Genomic DNA, 22127 nt, shown 5'->3' with positions numbered 1-22127 from the left:
TTGTACATAGGGGCAGTATTATAGTAGTTATATTCTTGTACATAGGGGCAGTATTATAGTAGTTATATTCTTGTACATAGGGGCAGTATTATAGTAGTTATATTCTTGTACATAGGGGCAGTATTATAGTAGTTATATTCTTGTACATAGGAGCAGTATTATAGTAGTTATATTCTTGTACATAGGGGCAGTATTATAGTAGTTATATTCTTGTACATAGGGGCAGTATTATAGTAGATATATTCTTGTACATAGGAGCAGTATTATAGTAGTTATATTCTTGTACATAGGAGCAGTATTATAGTAGTTATATTCTTGTACATAGGGGCAGTATTATAGTAGTTATATTCTTGTACATAGGGGGCAGTATTATAGTAGTTATATTCTTGTACATAGGAGCAGTATTATAGTAGCTATATTCTTGTACATAGGAGCAGTATTATAGTAGCTATATTCTTGTACATAGGAGCAGTATTATAGTAGCTATATTCTTGTACATAGGAGCAGTATTATAGTAGCTATATTCTTGTACATAGGAGCAGTATTATAGTAGTTATATTCTTGTACATAGGAGCAGTATTATAGTAGTTATATTCTTGTACATAGGGGCAGTATTATAGTAATTATATTCTTGTACATAGGAGCAGTATTATAGTAGTTATATTCTTGTACATAGGGGGCAGTATTATAGTAGTTATATTCTTGTACATAGGGGCAGTATTATAGTAGTTATATTCTTGTACATAGGAGCAGTATTATAGTAGTTATATTCTTGTACATAGGGGGCAGTATTATAGTAGTTATATTCTTATACATAGGGGGCAGTTTATAGTAGTTATATTCTTGTACATAGGGAGCAGTATTATAGTAGTTATATTCTTGTGCATAGGGGTCAGTATTATAGTAGTTATATTCTTGCGCATAGGGGCAGTATTATAGTAGTTATATTCTTGTACATAGGAGCAGTATTATAGTAGTTATATTCTTGTACATAGGGGCAGTATTATAGTAGTTATATTCTTGTACATAGGAGCAGTATTATAGTAGTTATATTCTTGTACATAGGGGACAGTATTATAGTAGTTATATTCTTGTACATAGGGGGCAGTATTATAGTAGTTATATTCTTGTACATAGGGGGCAGTATTATAGTAGTTATATTCTTGTACATAGGGTCAGTATTATAGTAGTTATATTCTTGTATATAGGGGACAATATTATAGTAGTTATATTCTTGTACATAGGGGGCAGTATTATAGTAGTTATATTCTTGTACATAGGGAGCAGTATTATAGTAGTTATATTCTTGTACATAGGGGGCAGTATTATAGTAGTTATATTCTTGTACATAGGGGACAATATTATAGTAGTTATATTCTTGTACATAGGGGGCAGTATTATAGTAGTTATATTCTTGTACATAGGGAGCAGTATTATAGTAGTTATATTCTTGTACATAGGGGACAATATTATAGTAGTTATATTCTTGTACACAGGGGGCAGTATTATAGTAGTTATATTCTTGTACATAGGGGACAATATTATAGTAGTTATATTCTTGTACATAGGGGACAATATTATAGTAGTTATATTCTTGTATATAGGAGCAGTATTATAGTAGTTATATTCTTGTACATAGGGGGCAGTATTATAGTAGTTATATTCTTGTACATAGGGGGCAGTATTAAGGTAGTTATATTCTTGTACATAGGGGGCAGTATTAAGGTAGTTATATTCTTGTACATAGAGGGCAGTATTCTAGTAGTTATATTCTTGTACATAGGAGGCAGTATTATAGTAGTTATATTCTTGTATATAGGGGGCAGTATTAAGGTAGTTATATTCTTGTACATAGGGGGCAGTATTAAGGTAGTTATATTCTTGTACATAGGAGCAGTATTATAGCAGTTATATTCTTGTACATAGGGGACAGTATTATAGTAGTTATATTCTTGTACATAGGAGAAGTATTATAGTAGTTATATTCTTGTACATAGGGGGCAGTATTATAGTACTTATATTCTTGTACATAGGGGGCAGTATTATAGTACTTATATTCTTGTACATAGGGGGCAGTATTATAGGAGTTATATTCTTGTACATAGGGGCAGTATTATAGTAGTTATATTCTTGTACATAGGGGGCAGTATTATAGTAGTTATATTCTTGTACATAGGGGCAGTATTATAGTAGTTATATTCTTGTACATAGAGGGCAGTATTCTAGTAGTTATATTCTTGTACATAGGAGGCAGTATTATAGTAGTTATATTCTTGTACATAGGAGCAGTATTATAGTAGTTATATTCTTGTACATAGAGGGCAGTATTCTAGTAGTTATATTCTTGTACATAGGGGCAGTATTATAGTAGTTATATTCTTGTACATAGGAGGCAGTATTATAGTAGTTATATTCTTGTACATAGGAGCTGTATTATAGTAGTTATATTCTTGTACATAGGAGCAGTATTATAGTAGTTATATTCTTGTACATAGAGGGCAGTATTCTAGTAGTTATATTCTTGTACATAGGAGGCAGTATTATAGTAGTTATATTCTTGTACATAGGAGGCAGTATTATAGTAGTTATATTCTTGTACATAGGAGCTGTATTATAGTAGTTATATTCTTGTACATAGGAGCAGTATTATAGTAGTTATATTCTTGTACATAGGGGGCAGTATTATAGTAGTTATATTCTTGTATATAGGAGCAGTATTATAGTAGTTATATTCTTGTACATAGGAGCAGTATTATAGTAGTTATATTCTTGTACATAGGAGCAGTATTATAGTAGTTATATTCTTGTATATAGGAGCAGTATTATAGTAGTTATATTCTTGTACATAGGGGCAGTATTATAGTAGTTATATTCTTGTACATAGGGGGCAGTATTATAGTGGTTATATTCTTGTAGATAGGGGGCAGTATTATAGTAGTTATATTCTTGTATATAGGAGGCAGTATTATAGTAGTTATATTCTTGTATATAGGAGCAGTATTATAGTAGTTATATTCTTGTACATAGGGGGCAGTATTATAGTAGTTATATTCTTGTATATAGGAGCAGTATTATAGTAGTTATATTCTTGTATATAGGAGCAGTATTATAGTCGTTATGGTCTTGTACATAGGAGCAGTAGTATAGTAGTTATATTCTTGTACATTGGGGGCAGTGTTATAGTAGTTATATTCTTGTACATAGGAGCAGTATTATAGTAGTTATATTCTTGTACATAAGGAAAGTATTATAGTAGTTATATTCTTGAACATAGGAGGCAGTATTATAGTAGTTATATTCTTGTACATAGGGGGCAGTATTATAGTAGTTATATTCTTGTACATAGGAGCAGTATTATAGTAGTTATATTCTTGTACATAGGATCGGTATTAAAGCAGAAATCCTAGCACTTACAGCCTCAGCTGCCATTAGTGAGGTTATTAATGGTTGTATGAGAAAGCTTCTGTCACTGAATCATTAAGATCTGCTGCTGGCAGCTCCTGTGTGATCACCGACCAATGACGTCCCTGATGTGCTCTATGGGAGACAAGTTTGGAGATGCTGCAGCCGTAGGAGCAGGTTTAGTCTTTCCTGGCTGCTCTCGGTAGCACAGGCTAGATGCTGCTTGGTGATGTGGGATTGAAAAATGGATCCTGGGACACTTTGGAGAAATGGCCGCACCGAGCTGTTGGTGCACCAGGAATGATTAGAGGGTCCAGCTCCCTTACATTATGGCCCCACAGCATAATCCCGGGAATAGGACCGGTGTGCCGTTCCCTTGTTCAGGCCTCTTCATGCTATGGTCCATGTGACGTCTTCTGATTGCAGGAATGGAGGTCTGTCCTCTCCAGCGATGAGGCCCGCTTTTTGTCTTGGACACGATGATAGCCGGAGATCACGTGGGTAACGTGGCCCTCAGACCATCCGATTCATCAAGTGTGCAAAACTGATTCCTGGTGATGAAGGTTAATGTTCTACTATTAGCATCCCTGCTTGTCCAGAGCAGCGAAGCGGAGAATGTCTGCGGCCATGCTGGTCCAGAGCAGCGGAGCGGAGAATGTCTGCAGCCCTGCTGGTCCAGAGCAGCGGAGCGGAGAATGTCTGCGGCCCTGCTGGTCCAGAGCAGTGGAGTGGAGAATGTCTGCGGCCCTGCTGGTCCAGTGCTGCGGAGCGGAGAATGTCTGCGGCCCTGCTGGTCCATTGCAGCGGAGCGGAGAATGTCTGCGGCCCTGCTGGTTCAGAGCAGTGGAGTGGAGAATGTCTGCGGCCCTGCTGGTCCATTGCAGCGGAGCGGAGAATGTCTGCGGCCCTGCTGGTCCAGTGCAGCGGAGCGGAGAATGTCTGCGGCCCTGCTGGTCTAGTGCAGCGGAGCGGAGAATGACTGCGGCCCTGCTGGTCTAGTGCAGCGTAGCGGAGAATGTCTGCGGCCCTGCTGGTCCAGTGCAGCGGAGCGGAGGATGTCTGCGGCCCTGCTGGTCCAGAGCAGTGGAGTGGAGAATGTCTGCGGCCCTGCTGGTCTAGTGCAGCGGAGCGGAGAATGACTGCGGCCCTGCTGGTCTAGTGCAGCGGAGCGGAGAATGACTGCGGCCCTGCTGGTCTAGTGCAGCGGAGCGGAGAATGTCTGCGGCCCTGCTGGTCCAGTGCAGCGGAGCGGAGGATGTCTGCGGCCCTGCTGGTCCAGAGCAGTGGAGTGGAGAATGTCTGCGGCCCTGCTGGTCCATTGCAGCGGAGCGGAGAATGTCTGCGGCCCTGCTGGTCCAGTGCAGCGGAGCGGAGAATGTCTGCGGCCCTGCTGGTCTAGTGCAGCGGAGCGGAGAATGACTGCGGCCCTGCTGGTCTAGTGCAGCGGAGCGGAGAATGTCTGCGGCCCTGCTGGTCCAGTGCAGCGGAGCGGAGGATGTCTGCGGTCCTGCTGGTCTAGTGCAGCGGAGCGGAGAATGTCGGCGGCCCTGCTGGTCTAGTGCAGCGGAGCGGAGAATGTCTGCGGCCCTGCTGGTCTAGTGCAGCGGAGCGGAGAATGTCTGCGGCCCTGCTGGTCCAGTGCAGCGGAGCGATGAATGGCTGCGGCCCTGCTGGTCTAGTGCAGCGGAGCGGAGAATGGCTGCGGCCCTGCTGGTCCAGTGCAGCGGAGCGGAGAATGTCTGCGGCCCTGCTGGTCCAGTGCAGCGGAGCGGAGAATGTCTGCGGCCCTGCTGGTCTAGTGCAGCGGAGCGGAGAATGTCTGCGGCCCTGCTGGTGCAGTGCAGCGGAGCGGAGAATGTCTGCGGCCCTGCTGGTCCAGTGCAGCGGAGCGGAGAATGTCTGCGGCCCTGCTGGTCTAGTGCAGTGGAGTGGAGAATGTCTGCGGCCCTGCTGGTCCAGTGCAGCGGAGCGGAGGATGTCTGCGGTCCTGCTGGTCTAGTGCAGCGGAGCGGAGAATGTCGGCGGCCCTGCTGGTCTAGTGCAGCGGAGCGGAGAATGTCTGCGGCCCTGCTGGTCTAGTGCAGCGGAGCGGAGAATGTCTGCGGCCCTGCTGGTCCAGTGCAGCGGAGCGATGAATGGCTGCGGCCCTGCTGGTCTAGTGCAGCGGAGCGGAGAATGTCTGCGGCCCTGCTGGTCCAGTGCAGCGGAGCGGAGAATGTCTGCGGCCCTGCTGGTCCAGTGCAGCGGAGCGGAGAATGTCTGCGGCCCTGCTGGTCTAGTGCAGCGGAGCGGAGAATGTCTGCGGCCCTGCTGGTCCAGTGCAGCGGAGCGGAGAATGTCTGCGGCCCTGCTGGTCTAGTGCAGCGGAGCGGAGAATGTCTGCGGCCCTGCTGGTGCAGTGCAGCGGAGCGGAGAATGTCTGCGGCCCTGCTGGTCCAGTGCAGCGGAGCGGAGAATGTCTGCGGCCCTGCTGGTCTAGTGCAGTGGAGTGGAGAATGTCTGCGGCCCTGCTGGTCCAGAGCAGCGGAGCGGAGAATGTCTGCGGCCCTGCTGGTCCAGTGCAGCGGAGCGGAGAATGTCTGCGGCCCTGCTGGTCCAGTGCAGCGGAGCGGAGAATGTCTGCGGCCCTGCTGGTCTAGTGCAGTGGAGTGGAGAATGTCTGCGGCCCTGCTGGTCCAGAGCAGCGGAGCGGAGAATGTCTGCGGCCCTGCTGGTCCAGTGCAGCGGAGCGGAGAATGTCTGTGGCCCTGCTGGTCCAGTGCAGCGGAGCGGAGAATGTCTGTGGCCCTGCTGGTCCAGTGCAGCGGAGCGGAGAATGTCTGTGGCCCTGCTGGTCCAGTGCAGCGGAGCGGAGAATGTCTGCGGCCCTGCTGGTCCAGTGCAGCGGAGCGGAGAATGTCTGTGGCCCTGCTGGTCTAGTGCAGCGGAGCGGAGAATGTCTGCGGCCCTGCTGGTCCAGTGCAGCGGAGCGGAGAATGTCTGCGGCCCTGCTGGTCCAGTGCAGCGGAGCGGAGAATGTCTGCGGCCCTGCTGGTCCAGTGCAGCGGAGCGGAGAATGTCTGCGGCCCTGCTGGTCTAGTGCAGCGGAGCGGAGAATGTCTGCGGCCCTGCTGGTCCAGTGCAGCGGAGCGGAGAATGTCTGCGGCCCTGCTGGTCTAGTGCAGCGGAGCGGAGAATGTCTGCGGCCCTGCTGGTCCAGTGCAGCGGAGCGGAGAATGTCTGTGGCCCTGCTGGTCCAGTGCAGCGGAGCGGAGAATGTCTGCGGCCCTGCTGGTCCAGTGCAGCGGATAGGAGAATGTCTGCGGCCCTGCTGGTCCAGTGCAGCGGATAGGAGAATGTCTGCGGCCCTGCTGGTGCAGTGCAGCGGAGCGGAGAATGTCTGTGGCCCTGCTGGTCCAGTGCAGCGGAGCGGAGAATGTCTGTGGCCCTGCTGGTCCAGTGCAGCGGATAGGAGAATGTCTGCGGCCCTGCTGGTCCATTGCAGAGGAGAATGTCCTCAGCTCTTATGCTGTAGGGTAATAGTGGGGTACATGCATAAACAGTAAAGCAATGCTTGTCTCATGTAGCAGAGCTGTGTTTGTCAGAGGCCGTAGAGCTGTGTTTGTCTGAGGCAGTAGAGCTGTGTTTGTCTGAGGCAGTAGAGCTGTGTTTGTCAGAGGCCATAGAGCTGTGTTTGTCAGAGGCCGTAGAGCTGTGTTTGTCAGAGGCCGTAGAGCTGTGTTTGTCAGAGGCAGTAGAGCTGTGTTTGTCAGAGGCAGTAGAGCTGTGTTTGTCTGATCCATCAGAGGAGAAGTATCTGTGAGAAGGGCGGTGTATGAGGTTGAGCTGATGTTTGCAGAATACCCTCTGTGGCAGCTCCTGGGCTAAAACTTTTTTTTTCCTTTTATAATTTTCAGCATCTGGCAGGAGGTGGTGCCCCAGGCTGGTGCCTCCCTCCTCTTGCCCTCGCCCCGGCCCTGCTTCTCACTGTTGCAGGCCTATTGTATGGTACATGGCACAACCAGGACAAGCTCGGAGGGGACACTTGTAGGAACCTATTAGGGGCCGGGTCCGTCACACATTGGGGTTTTTCTTTATCCCGATCCTGCTTTTCCCATCGCTGTAAGGAGAGAATGAGACAGAGAAGTGGAGACGTCATGAATCCATGGAGAATATAAGACCAGAAAGCATAACAGTTTTTTTTTTACTTTTTACTTCTTGTTTTGAATTTTGTCAATTTTTTTACCTTTTGTGAAGTGACCACTAGATGGCGGCAGATCTCTATGTGGTTCGGCACTTGACCCTGTTAATGGCTTTTTCGGCTCAGGGCAAAGAGTAAATGGCTAAATGACATCTTTGGGGGTCTTAGATTATATCATTTAGGACCCGTGAGGAATCACATCGGATCGTCACAGACTCAAATGGCACTTTCTCCTCTGCTTTTCTCCTTCCTTCTCAGGACTATTGGCCAACGGCGTCAATAAACTGATGAGTTTGGCGCCAACGTATTATGTATTTGTGGCACATTAGTATTAGTAAAGCGTCCGGACGGATCCTTCTTTAGGGGACGCAGGACTCACCTCTATTAAATGATAAGCCGAGGACCCGTCAGGTCTCCAAGCCCGAGCGTCAAATCTCAGAGGATGCAATCAATGCTCGTTCATCACCCGGAGCGGCAATTATACCATTATTTACAGGCACAGTCCTTCCTAGATTTAATTAGGTCTTTTAATATTCCCTCCTGTCCTGTATCAGACACAGCAATTTAATAAATGGAATTAACCCTAAGTGGGAAATCTGTAAAAAAAAAAAAAAAAAAAAAAGTTAAAAAACCTGCAATATATTTATGGCCACTAGTGGCCGCCATAGAAAACCAAGTGACCTCCAAAGCTGAGTGTTGATCGAGGCTGGTTTCCTGTTATGGTGGTGATCGGGGGATCTATACTTTTACTGTTATGGTGGCGATCGGGGGATCTATACTTTCCTGTTATGTTAGCAATCGGGGGATCTATACTTTCCTGTTATGGTGGCGATCAGGGGATTTATACTTTCCTGTTATGATGGCGTTCGAGTGATCTATACTTTTCTGTTACGGTGCCGATCGGGGGATCTATTCTTTCCTATTACGGTGGCGATCGGGGGATCTATTCTTTCCTGTTACGGTGGCGATCGGGGGATCTATACTTTCCTGTTATGGTGGCGATCGGGGGGATCTATACTTTCCTGTTATGGTGGCGCTTGGGTGATCTATACTTTTCTGTTACGGTGGCGATCGGCGGATCTATTCTTTCCTGCTATGGTGGCGATCAGGGGATCTATACTTTCCTGTTATGGTGGCGATCGAGAGATCTATACTTTCCTGTTATGGTGGCATTCGGGGGATCTATACTTTCCTGTTATGGTGGCATTTGAGGGATCTATACTTGTTAGTGGTCGTAACCATGGATACCTAAGCTACTGCAATGCCCTGCACATAGGGTAAGATACATAGCTAATCAGGAGAACTATACTACATTTCTAATTGGAGGTATTTGCCATGGAATAAATGGCGCTATAATAAATAATAATATTATTATTATTATTATTACACCTACTACATATTGGGATAGGATCTTGGAGATGGAAATACCCCTTTATGTCTCTGCCATGTTTTTATAGGCTTCTTGGCTTTTTGTTTTTCACTTTTCTTCTATTTTTTTCAATTTGTTTCCAAATCTAAGAATCATTGCCCGCTCCGCTGTTGCTAATACTAATTGATTTTTGATCGGCTTATTTGACATTCTTGACTAATCTGCTAATGAAGGAGAAGCTTTTTCCTGCACCGTCCTGACACATAATTATTTGGAGATTACCAGAAATTTAATGGGGAACTCCAGAGTTTATGACTTTGGTGGATTCCTGGATTTTTGTTTTTCACTCTTGTAGAAGAGTCTTGTGACCAAAACTTTCTAGGGATCTCACACCACAGAGCAATGGTTGAGGAATTATAGCACAAGGAGCAGCTGTCAATCACACCATAGCCCCGCCCACATCCAGCAGCACTGGAGACTTTGGGGCTATCTCTTTCTTTTTTGCTCAACCCCTTTAAGAAGGTCGCCCCCTTTGTGCTTCCAGCACCTCCACGCCGGAGTCTTGGGCACAGTACAGCCACGAGAACATATACAAGGCTGAACGAGAGAGGATGGCCTCCATCAACCTGCGCTCCCTGATCGACCACATCCTGCAGGACACGGCCGAGGACCTGCGCTCCCAGTGCGACACCGTCAACAGCGCCTTCGCCAGTCGATGCGAGGAGGTGGAGGACGTGAAAAGGAAGCTGGAGGACCACCTGAAGAAGGTACGTCTGATGCCTCCTCCTCTGCAGCCGAGGTTATTACCATGTGGCTACACTATAAGTCCCAGCATGCCCTGAGAGCAACGGGCTGATATCGCCTCCTAAAGGGATAGATCTGTCATTACATAGACCCTGATCAGGGGAATCAGTGCCCAAACATTCAACCACAGTACTGGCCAATGTGAACAGTAGAGGGCGCCGCAACTCCACCAGGAGACGGCTGTGTCTCTTATACGGCAGAACATAGAGATGAGGGTCAGACTGTCTGTGTATCCATCCATCTATCTATTATCTATCATCTATCTATTATCTATCATCTATTATCTATATATTATCTATCATCTATCTATTATCCATCTATTATCTATCTATTATCTATCATCTATCTATATCTATCATCTATCTATATCTATCATCTATCTATTATCTATCATCTATCTATCTATCTATCTATCTATTATCTATCTATTATCTATCATCTATCATCTATCTATCTATTATCTATTATCTATCTATTATCTATCATCTATCTATTATCTATCATCTATCTATCTATCTATCTATTATCTATCTATTATCTATCTATTATCTATCATCTATCATCTATCTATCTATTATCTATCATCTATCTATTATCTATCATCTATCTATTATCTCTCTATTATCTATCATCTATCTATTATCTATTATCTCTCTATTATCTATCATCTATCTATTATCTATTATCTATCTATTATCTATCTATCATCTATCTATCATCTATCTATTATCTATCTATTATCTATCATCTATCTATTATATATCTATTATCTATCATCTATCTATTATCTATCTATCTATTATCTATTATCTATCTATTATCTATCATATATCTATTATCTATCTATTATCTATCTATCTATTATCTATCTATTATCTATCATCTATCTATTATCTATCTATTATCTATCTATTATCTATCATCTATCTATTATCTATCTATCTATCATCTATTATCTATCTATTATCTATCTATTATCTATCTATCATCTATCTATTATCTATCATCTATCTATTATCTATCTATTATCTATTATCTATCTATTATCTATCATCTATCTATTATCTATCTATCATCTATCTATTATCTATTATCTATCTATTATCTATCTATCATCTATCTATTATCTATCTATCTATTATCTATCATCTATCTATCATCTATCTATCATCTATCTATTATCTATCTATTATCTATCATCTATCTATTATCTATCATCTATCTATTATCTATCTATTATCTATCTATCTATTATCTATCTATTATCTATCATCTATCTATTATCTATCATCTATCTATTATCTATCTATTATCTATCTATCTATCATCTATCTATTATCTATCTATTATCTATCTATTATCTATCATCTATCTATCTATTATCTATTATCTATCTGCTATCTATCATCTCTCTATCATCTATCTATCATCTATCTATATCTATCATCTATCTATTATCTATCTATTATCTATCTATTATCTATCATCTATCTATTATCTATCTATTATCTATCTATTATCTATCTATTATCTATCATCTATCTATTATCTATTATCTATCTATTATCTATCTATTATCTATCTATTATCTCTCTATTATCATCTATCTATCTATTATCTATCTATTATCTATCATCTATCTATTATCTATCTATTATCTATCATCTATCTATTATCTATCTATCATCTATCTATTATCTATCTATTATCTATCATCTATCTATTATCTATCTATTATCTATCATCTATCTATTATCTATTATCTATCTATCATCTATCTATTATCTATCTATTATCTATCTATTATCTATCTATTATCTATCATCTATCTATTATCTATCTATTATCTATCTATCTATTATCTATCTATTATCTATCATCTATCTATTATCTATCATCTATTATCTATCTATCATCTATCTATTATCTATCATCTATCTGTTATCTATCTATCTATTATCTATCTATTATCTATTATCTATCTATTATCTATCATCTATCTATTATCTATTATCTATCTATTATCTATCATCTATCTATTATCTATCATCTATCTATTATCTATTATCTATCTATTATCTATCTATTATCTATCTATCTATTATCTATCTATTATCTATCATCTATCTATTATCTATCATCTATCTATTATCTATTATCTATCTATTATCTATCTATTATCTATCTATCTATTATCTATCTATTATCTATCATCTATCTATTATCTATCATCTATTATCTATCTATTATCTATCATCTATCTGTTATCTATCTATCTATTATCTATCTATTATCTATCTATTATCTATTATCTATCTATTATCTATCTATTATCTATCTATTATCTATCATCTATCTATTATCTATCTATCATCTATCTATTATCTATCTATTATCTATTATCTATCTATCATCTATCTATTATCTATCTATTATCTATCTATCATCTATCATCTATCTATTATCTATCATCTATCTATTATCTATCTATTATCTATCATCTATCATCTATCTATTATATATCTATTATCTATCATCTATCTATTATCTATCTATTATCTATTATCTATCTATCTATCTATCATCTATCTATTATCTATCTATTATCTATCTATCATCTATCTATTATATATCTATTATCTATTATCTATCTATCTATTATCTATCTATTATCTATTATCTATCTGCTATCTATCATCTCTCTATCATCTATCTATCATCTATCTATATCTATCATCTATCTATTATCTATCTATCATCTATCATCTATCTATCTATCATCTATCTATTATCTATTATCTATCATCTATCATCCATCTATCCTCTATCTATCATCTATCTATTATCTATCTATCATCTATCTATTATCTATCTATCTATTATCTATTAGCTATCATCTATCTATCTATTATCTATCTATTATCTATCTATTATCTATCTATCATCTATCTATTATCTATTATCTATCATCTATCTATTATCTATCATCTATGTATTAGCTATCTATCTATCTATCATCTATCTATTATCTATCTATTATCTATCTATCTATCATCTATCTATTATCTATCTTTCTATCTATTATCTATCTATTATCTATCTATCTATTATCTATTAGCTATCATCTTTCTATCTATCTATCTATCATCTATCTATCTATCATCTATCTATTATCTATCTATTATCTATCTATTATCTATCTATCTATTATCTATCTATCTATTATCTATCTAACTATCTATCATCTATCTATTATCTATCATCTATCTATTATCTATCTATCTATTATCTATCTAACTATCTATCATCTATCTATTATCTATCATCTATCTATTATCTATTATCTATCTATTATCTATCTATTATCTATCTATCATCTATCTATCATCTATCTATTATCTATTATCTATCATCTATCTATTATCTATCATCTATCTATTATCTATCTATCATCTATCTATCATCTATCTATCTATCTATCTATCATCTATCTATTATCTATCTATTATCTATCATCTATCTATCATCTATCTATTATCTATCTATTATCTATCATCTATCTATCATCTATCTATTATCTATCATCTATCTATCATCTATCTATTATCTATCTATCATCTATCTATCATCTATCTATCATCTATCTATCTATTATCTATTTATCATCTATTATCTATCTATTATCTATCATCTATCTATTATCAATCTATTTATCTATTATCTATCTATTATCTATCATCTATCTATTATCTATCTATTATCTATCTATTTATCTATTATCTATCTATTATCTATTATCTATCTATTATCTCTCTATTATCTATCTATTATCTATCATCTATCTATTATCTATTTATCATCTATTATCTATCTATTATCTATCTATTATCTCTCTATTATCTATCATCTATCTATCTATCTATTATCTATCTATCTATCATCTATCTATTATCTCTCTATTATCTATCTATCTATCTATCATCTATCTATTATCTATCTATCATCTATCTATTATCTATCTATTATCTATCTATCTATCTATCTATCTATCTATCTATCTATGTGACCCGCTCTTCTCTGCGTTATGTTGTGATTTGTGAGTACAATTAATTTGCCCGGTATTTCCATCGCCCCTCTCGCCCGTCTCGCCCCGGGTCGCACTTCCCTTTGGTTTCCATGACAATGTTCCCAGCCAGCAGTCGTCTGACGGGTGATTAGCCCCTGAGCGCCGCTGTTTATTTCTCTTGCTTGTTTTCCGCTCTGTGGTCGCGCGGCTCGTCCGGCCGCTGACACTCGTTCATTAGAGGGACCTGGCGGTGTCGTGTGCGGCCCTGGGGCGGCTTGTGGGGCGGCTCGTGGGGCGGCTCGTGTCTCCCTGATGTGTAAGGTCCTTATCAGCTAGTTACGTGTATGCAGGACTTCAGGGGGACGGCTCTCAACACAGCGAGCGAGGGGCCCCGCATGGAGGGGACACACCACTCTGGAGGTCCTGTAAGCAGGAGGGAGAACTTGTTGGGGATTTTCAGCTTATAAAGTGATGGTAGTTCTCTGCGGTCTGTGGTCACCTCATGGGATCGATCACTGGGACGCCCCCGATCCTCAGTCCTAGCCACCCCGCTCTGTACTGGACCCCTGAAACAGCTGTCTGTGGACTTAGGTCTTTTACTTTGGGAGGAGAAGAGCTGGGAAGGGTCCTTAAAGGGTCAGACATTAATAGCCCCTATAGGTGGCACTAGTGCTCCAACTCTCCTTCTCCCAGGGAGCATTGCCCGACCTGTAAGTCTCCCAGATGATGATCTCCACTCCAAAGGAGTCCGAGATACCCAATAAATCTCTCTCTGTAAGGTCTCAGATACTTGTGCATTATAAAGACAGCTCTTTCAGTTCAGTGAGAAAAGTGTAATACTTCATTTGTCCTGTGGGCGCAGTGCAGGAAAATTGAACACTTTTGATCACTGGGAGCAGGATACCCCATGATCAGTGGACAACGTCTAACAAAAAAGTGGACAATCCCTTAAAGTCCATCCTTTTATACCATGTTATGGCGGGACCTTTAACAGCAGTGATCTTTTTCGCACATATTCCCTGTGTAAATACACTCAGATATTCAGCGCTCGACCTTCTGGCAATACACGATGATATCCTCGCAAATATTTGATCACCTCCGGAGGCTCCAGAGCGCGGTTATTGCAGAGATTAAATCTATCCAGGTTCTGTGTCTGACCAGCGCTTCATTATGTAGATGTAGTGTAATCTCATGTTCTCTCTGTGCAGACCCTGACGGAGATCGGAGACCAGGAGAACAATATCGCGGCTCTCAAGCAGGCTATAAAGGATAAGGAGGCGCCCATGAAAGTCGCCCAGACTCGGCTGTACCAGAGATCCTACAGGCCCAACGTGGAGCTCTGCAGGGATCCCGTACAGTTCCGGTAAGTGTAGAGGATAGGCAATATCACTCCGACATCTCTGCGTCTGAGGTTCCCTCTGGGATTGACAGTAGATGGAGTCATCATTAGGATCATGTCCTGGTTACTGACTGGGTGAAGGGTCTAAGAATTTACTATGTAGAGAACCCGAAAAACTTAGCAAGTGAGTTCGAGTAAGTGTAGAGAATATCACTCTGACCCCTCTATGTCTGAGATTCCCTCTGGGATTGACACTAGATGGAGTCATCATTAGGATCTTCTCCTGGTCATGGCACCTAATTATGTGCTGGCTGGATGAAGGGTCTAATAATTTACTATGTAGAGAACCCAAAAAACCTAGCAGGTGACTTCCATTAAATGTAGGGGATAAGCAAGATCGCTCCGACCTCTCTATTTCTTCGATTCCCTCTGGAGTTGACACTAGATGGAATCTTCATAATGACCTTCTCCCCATCATTGGGTGCCTACTGGGTGAAGGGTCTAATAATTTACTATGTAGAGAACCCAAAAAACTTAGCAGGGGAGTTCCAATAAATGAAAGGGATAAGTAATATCAGTCCAACCTCTCTGTTTCTGAGATTCCCTCTGGGATTGACACTAGATGGAGTCATCATTGGACTCATGTCCTGGTTAAGGCACCTAACTAGGTACAGACTGGATGAAGAGTCTACTATGTAGAGAACCCCAGAAACTTAGGTCAATTTCCAGTAAGTGTAGAGTATATCACTCCGGGCTCTCTTTCTGAGATTCCTTCAGGGACTGACACTAGATGGAGTCTTCATAATGACCTTCTCCCAGTCATGGCTCCTCATTGCACTCTGGGATTGACACTAGATGGAGTATTCATAATGACCTTCTCCCAGTCATGGCTCCTCATTGCGCTCTGGGATTGACACTAGATGGAGTCATCATAATGACCTTCTCCCAGTCATGGCTCCTCATTGCGCTCTGGGATTGACACTAGATGGAGTCATCATAATGACCTTCTCCCAGTCATGGCTCCTCATTGCACTCTGGGATTGATACTAGATGGAGTATTCATAATGACCTTCTCCCAGTCATGGCTCCTCATTGCACTCTGGGATTGACACTAGATGGAATTATCATAATGACCTTCTCCCAGTCATGGCTCCTCATTGCACTCTGGGATTGACACTAGATGGAGTCATCATGATGGTCACGTTCTGGTTATGGTATCCAATTGGGTGGCAACTGGACAATCAAAATTTAAAAAATTTACTATGGAGAGAACCCAAAAACGTAGCAGGTGAGTTGCGATAAGTGTAAGGAATATTACTCCGAGCTCTCTGTTTCTTAGATTCCCTCTGGGATTGACCTTAGATGGAGTCTTCATAATGACCTGGTCTCCTGGTCATGGCTCCTAATTGGGTGCCTACTGAGTGAAGGGTCTAAGAATTTACCTTGAAAACAACCATAAAAACTTAGCAGGTGAGTTCCAATAAATGTAGGTATAAGGAATATCACTCCGAGCTCTCTGTTTCTGAGATTCCCTCTGGGATTGACACTAGATCATCAGGATCTTCTCCTGTTATGGCACCTAGGTGGGTACTGACTAGATGAAGGTTCTAATAATTTATGATGCAGAGGACGCAAAAAACGTAGGTTATAGACCGATCTGTGAAAGGGGTTGGCCCCCCCATAGCAACGTGGATCATTGATCGCTGGGGATTTGATCACCGGGACTCCGTTATTTCCATCAGTCCTATTTAGACAATGAATGGAGCAGTGCTACACCCTGGGGAATCATAGCTCCATTCAATAGGGGCACTGCAGAGCCTTCTTCTCGGGATCGTTGGTCCCACAGCGCCACCTTTGTCCACGGGTTGTGTCTGGTATTGAAGCTAAGGCTCAGGTGTAGCACGGTTGTGCCATTATCTTTGACTCCCATTTGTTTTTGAGCTGACAGGTCTTGCTTGAACCTGTAGTGCCTCGAGCTGTCAGTTAAGGTCTGGACAGCAGATCTGTGGTGGGGCGCTGTTTTTCTACGTTGCGCTGGCTGTCGCTGATCCCTCAGTAATATTCCAACCATTTCATTCTTCTTGGCCCGAGTGTTTAAGGATTGATGAAGCTGCTGTTAATAATCCGCCTCGGTCCATTCCGGTCAGACCCCACTTCTGAGGCTCGGCGGAGCGGTGAGTCACGGATCAGCGCCGGCGTCGTGTCCTCCGAGATCACTTCATGGAGCCGCTTCCTTTGATCACACAGGAAAAAAAATGAAGTCTCGTCCCTCGGATAAGACCGGGAGGAGAAGGTATCAGTATGACGGCAAAATGCTAAATCATCCGACACCAGGAAGCCGCTAATAAGAGGAATGTGGACATGAAAGCCGACGCCGGCCACGACATAAATGAGGATTATCGTCAGTCCGCTCCCATCTAAGCATCAGAGAAAAGCGCTTACCTGGAGGCAAGAGAAGCCGGATCTCCTAATATCGGAGGGCGAGATCCGCTATATAATATGTCATAGTCCAGATGGAGGAGAAAGGCAAGAAATGGTCTCAGGAATCACAGGAGTAATGACCGAAAGTGACGCCAGAGTCACCGTCACGGTGGAGAGAAATTATCCGTTGTCTGTGATTTAATACGGACACGTGGGTTGTATTTTTTTAGTTCTTTGAAGGAGTTAATAACAGCATTTATGGTGGTCTGGGGTAGTGAAAGGGTCATTGTCAATATCCATATTGGGTTAGTATATTGTAGACACAGTACCATGAAGGGTTATTAATGTTCCTGATGGTCTAGGGTAGGAAGAGATTAATGCCAGTACCCCAGGTGGCCGAAGGTAGTAAAAGTCTTGTGATCAACAGTGATGAAGGGGTTGATACCAGTATTCCTGGTGGTCTAGGGTAGTAAACAGGGTAATGCCAGTATCCCTGGTGGTCTAGGGTAGTAAACAGGGTAATGCCAGTATCCCTGGTGGTCTAGGGTAGTAAACAAGGTAATGCCAGTATCCCTGGTGGTCTAGGGTATTAAACAGGTTAATGTCAGTATCCCTGGTGGTCTACAGTGACAAAGGAGTTGATACCAGTATCCCTGGTGGGCTAGAGTAGTTAAGCAGTTGAGTGTTGTCATCACAGATTGGGGGTCCAGTTCCCTGTGTGAATAGATCGGCAGTGTGCCTGTGTGACCACAACGCCAGTCACTTCTATGATCATGTATGGTGTATGGGGGCAGCACTGAGCACGTGTGGCCCCCCGCTTACATAGGACTGGATGTAATTGTTGTCACCCATGCTCAGTACCTGCTTTACACTGGGACTTTTTGCCCCCCGCCTTCTTGTGATTGGAGGGTTTTCCAGCGGTGTCGTACCCCCAGAGATCATACGTTTATCCTGTGGGGCAGTGATAAATGTTGATTACGGGACCGTTCCCTTAATGCCGGCTCAGGGCACTGCATGAGTTAAGCCCCATAAGCGATGGGCCGGTAGCACCGGTGAGGCGAGTGTCTGGTGCCGCGGATTAGAAATCCCCGACCGTCTCGTCCTTCGTTCTCAGCGGTAGATTTTCTCTTCTTTGTGCTCCGTGATGAGAAGCAGAAAAAGAAAACGCCGGCAATTTACTGCTTATTTGTGGGGGCTGAGAAAATCCCCCGACCCCGGCCGAAGCATCATCTGAGGCCTGACCAGCTATTGTGCGAGATGGGCGGATGGGAGTAGATGGGAGGATGGGAGTAGATGGGCGGATGGGAGTAGATGGGAGGATGGGAGTAGATGGGAGGATGGGAGTAGATGGGCGGATGGGAGTAGATGGGCGGATGGGAGTATTACATGTCTCATACCCGCCTCCAGGACACTGTATGATATAATGACCATCAGCCATAACATTAATACCAAATATAGCGTAGCCCCCCCATCTGACCATCAAGACCTGCCGTATACCGGGAACACCCCATAAGACATGCTGTATACCGGGAACACCCCACAAGACCTGCCGAATACCGGGAGCACCCCACAAGACCCGCTGTATATAGAGAACACCCCACAAGACCCGCTGTATATAGAGAACACCCCACAAGACCTGCCGTATACAGGGAACACCCAACAAGACCCGCTGTATACCGGGAACACCCCACAAAACCCGCTGTATACCGGGAACACCCCACAAGACTCGCTGTATATAGAGAACACCCCACAAGACCTGCCGTATACAGGGAACACCCAACAAGACCCGCTGTATACCGGGAACACCCCACAAAACCCGCTGTATACCGGGAACACCCCACAAGACCCGCTGTATATAGAGAACACCCCACAAGACCTGCCGTATACAGGGAACACCCCACAAGACCTGCCGTATACCAGGAACACCCCACAAGGCCCACCATATACAGGGAACACCCAAGACCCGCTGTATACCGGGAACACCCCACAAGACCCGCTGTATATAGAGAACACCCCACAAGACCTGCCGTATACAGGGAACACCCAACAAGACCTGCTGTATACCGGGAACACCCCACAAGACCTGCTGTATACCAGGAACACCCCACATGACCTGCCGTATACCGGGAACACCCCACAAGACCTGCCGTATACCAGGAACACCCCACAAGGCCCACCATATACAGGGAATACCCAAGACCCGCTGTATACCGGGAACACCCCACAAAACCCGCTGTATACCGGGAACACCCCACAAGACCCGCTGTATATAGAGAACACCCCACAAGACCTGCCGTATACAGGGAACACCCAACAAGACCTGCTGTATACCGGGAACACCCCACAAGAACCGCTGTATACCAGGAACACCCCACAAGACCCGCTGTATACCGGGAACACCCCACAAGACCCGCTGTATACCGGGAACACCCCACAAGACCCGCTGTATACCGGGAACACCCCACAAGACCCGCTGTATACCGGGAACACCCCACAAGACCCGCTGAATACCGGGAACACCACACAAGACCCGCTGTTTACCGGGAACACCACACAAGACCCGCTGTATACCGGGAACATCCCACAAGACCTGCCTTATATAGGAAACACCCCACAAGACCCCCCGTATACCGGGAACACCCCACAAGACCTGCCGTATACCGGGAACACCCCACAAGACCCGCCATATACCGGGGACACCCCACAAGACCCGCTGTATACCAGGGATACCCCACAAGACCTGCTGTATACCGGGGACACCCCACAAGACCTTCTGTGTGGAGCACAGTACATGGTTCTTATATACAGGAGGGGTCATGTTATCCTAATTTTCCGATATAGTCCCTGTAATTTATAATGTCATGGGCCAAAAGGGGGTAGGGGATATATAAGCCCCACCCATAGGTGGTCATTCCATTGTGGGCGGGGGTGTTCCTCGAAGGCAGGACTTATACATCCCCAGTGCAGGTATTGGTGAGTCTGATCTGTGGACCATGTAGTAATCTGCTGGTGCTTCTTCCTCCAGGTTGGTCAGTGAGGTCGGGGAGCTGGCGGAGTCAGTGGAGTTCCTGAAGCAGAAGCTCGAGGAGGCGGAGCAGTCTCTGAGGAACCTGGAGGACACCAGGATGTCTCTGGAGAAGGACATCACCAACAAGTCCAACACTCTCTTCATTGATCGGGAGAAGTGCATGACCCTCCGCACCCGATACCCCGTGGTCATGAAGCTCTCCGGATATCAGTAGAGTCAGCGGAGAAGATATATTCTGTGAATCAATAAAGAATGAGGAATCCTTCTTCACGTTTGATGGTGGCGACTTTGTCTTACAGTAAATCTTCATATGTGGTCATAAAAGTCATAGAAAAGTCAATATCTATGCAGAATATACAGTTGAAACCAGAAGTTTCCATACACTATATAAAAAGACACATCTGCAGGTTTTTCTCAATATCTGACATGAAATCAGAATAAACCTTTCCCGTTCTAGGTCAATTAGGATTACCATAATTTTTAATATTTGCCAAATGTCAGAATAATGAGAGAGAGAGAGAATGTGTTAAGGCATTTTTATTACTTACTGCAAAGTCAAAAGTTTACATACACTGAGATTACTATGCCTTTAAACAATTCTGGACTGCCCATATGATGATGTTGTGTGTTTTGAAACTTCTGATAGTTTTTTTGGCAACATGGGAAAGTGTAAAGAAATCAGCCAAGATATCAGGAAGAGAATTGTGGACTTGCACAAGTCTGGCTCATCCTTGGGTACAATTTCAAGATACCTGAAGGTGCCTCGTTCATCTGTACAAACAATTATGCGCAAGTACAAACAAGATGGGAATGTCCAGCCATCATACCGCTCAGGAAGGAGACGGGTTCTGTGTCCCAGAGGTGAACGTGCTTTGGTCTGACATGCGCATATCAACCCAAGGACAAAAGCAAAAGACCTTGTGAAGATGACGGCGGAAGCGGGTAAGATTGTGTCAATATCCACAGTGAAACGAGTATTGTATTAACATGGGCTGAAAGGCCACTCTGCCAGGAAGAAGCCATTACTCCAAAAGAAACATAAAAAAGCCAGATTAATGTTTACAAATGCACACAGGAACAAAGACCTTAATTTTTGGAGACATGTCCTGTGGTCTGATGAAACTAAAAGTGAATGTTTTGGGCATAATGACCATCGTTACGTTTGGAGGTAAAAGGGAGAAGCTTGGAAGCCTAAGAACACCATCCCAACTGTGAAACACGGGGGTGGCAGCATCATGTTGTGGGGTTGTTTTGCAGGAAGGACTGGTGCACTTCACAAAATAGATGACACCAGTAGAAAAGAAGATTATGTGGCAATACTGAAGCAACATCTCAAGACATCAGCCAGGAAGTTAAAGCTTGGGCGGAAATGGGTCTTCCAAATGGACAATGACCCGAAGCATACTGCCAAAATGGTAACAAAGTGGCTTAAGGGTAACAAAGTCAATGTTTTGGAGCGGCCATCACAAAGCCCTGATCTCAATCCTATTGAAAATTTATGGGCAAAGCTGAAAAGGC

General features: G+C 43.2%; 1 protein-coding gene across 2 annotated transcripts in view; it reads left to right on the top strand.

Moving 5' to 3' along the window:
- TEKT4 (tektin 4) overlaps window positions 1-20874 on the top strand; it is a 33677-nt gene extending 12803 nt beyond the window's left edge. For both annotated transcript variants that reach the window (XM_073648438.1, XM_073648437.1), the window contains exons 4-6: window positions 9496-9718; window positions 15030-15184; window positions 20607-20874. In XM_073648438.1, the coding sequence (XP_073504539.1) occupies window positions 9496-9718; window positions 15030-15184; window positions 20607-20823 (595 nt within the window). In that variant the 3' untranslated portion in view covers window positions 20824-20874. The remainder of the gene's footprint in view (window positions 1-9495; window positions 9719-15029; window positions 15185-20606) is intronic.
- The last annotated feature ends 1253 nt before the right edge of the window (window positions 20875-22127 follow it).

Source organism: Phyllobates terribilis, unplaced genomic scaffold (assembly GCF_046119375.1).
Source record: "Phyllobates terribilis strain yellow unplaced genomic scaffold, ASM4611937v1 Scaffold_9__5_contigs__length_417890890, whole genome shotgun sequence".
Taxonomy (NCBI): domain Eukaryota; kingdom Metazoa; phylum Chordata; class Amphibia; order Anura; family Dendrobatidae; genus Phyllobates; species Phyllobates terribilis.
This window is presented reverse-complemented; position numbering and strand designations above follow the sequence as displayed.